A 1,020-nucleotide genomic window follows, 5' to 3' on the forward strand; every position below is an offset into this window, starting at 1 on the left:
CATTAATAAGTTAATTATCTATATTAATTAAAAATTTTATATATAACCAGAGGACATTAATTTGCGTATTAAAATTATTGTACATTACAAGGAGAAGGACCATAAAATCAAAAAGTACAAACAACTAAATGTATATAAAATTGCTGTTTAATATCTATGATATCAATATGATCTTATTTACTATATGATTATTGCATTCATTCCTTATTAATGCAATTTTTTCATATATTACGAAGATCTTTTAGGCAAAAAAATATCTTTACAAAAACTACGATATTCCGCAGAATTCAATTTGCCCCTTCCAGCTTCCAATCTTTCATATTTTACAATTTTTATCATGGTGTAAATGATCGAAAATAAAATTATATATGATAACGTTGTAAAAATAATAGAGGTTGGGATAGACACGATTTTTAGCATTCCAGAAATGTTATTGTCGTTCTTTTAGAGATCTGTGTATTTTAAAATTGGTAATATTATTGCAATCAATGGAATTATACACATTACAATAGTTCCTATACCCCATTTTCTAACTATACTTTTTTTTAATTTTATGTTATAACTACTAGTTCCTACTTGCTGTTCACTTATTCTATCAATCAAATCGAATATTTTTTTTCACAATAACAATCAAATTTTCCTAAAATATTCTTTTTAGAATATCTGTGTTTATAAAGTTTCTTATATAAGTTCATATCATTTAATCCCTTTTTCTTTAACTCTGCATACTTTGATAAATCACCTGATGTACATTTTACATTGTTATACGAATTATTTTCTGATATTACATCTCGTATTTTTGATTGATCCAATTCCTTTTTAATTACTTGTTTTGCCAATAATCTCTGAAATCTTATTTCAGACCTTATTACAATATTATATAAATTTCCTATGTTATTACCCAAATTATACTAAAAAATATAATATAAATATTATTTTACAGAATTAGATATAAATGAGTAAATAGAATTAACAAAAATATTATAAATCAAATATCATAAACAAAAAAAAACAAAATAT

General features: G+C 22.6%; 1 protein-coding gene across 1 annotated transcript; it reads right to left on the minus strand.

Moving 5' to 3' along the window:
* Positions 1 to 228: 228 nt before the first annotated feature.
* On the minus strand, positions 229 to 911 carry PCYB_006900 (CYIR protein; the record flags this gene model as incomplete). Its single annotated transcript, XM_004228111.1, has 3 exons — positions 229 to 441; positions 503 to 526; positions 600 to 911. A coding segment is annotated over one exon (312 nt), but the record flags the coding sequence as incomplete, so codon positions are not given.
* Positions 912 to 1,020: the final 109 nt, after the last annotated feature.

The sequence above is a fragment of the Plasmodium cynomolgi genome (genome assembly GCF_000321355.1).
Source record: "Plasmodium cynomolgi strain B DNA, scaffold: 1121, whole genome shotgun sequence".
NCBI lineage: Eukaryota > Apicomplexa > Aconoidasida > Haemosporida > Plasmodiidae > Plasmodium > Plasmodium cynomolgi.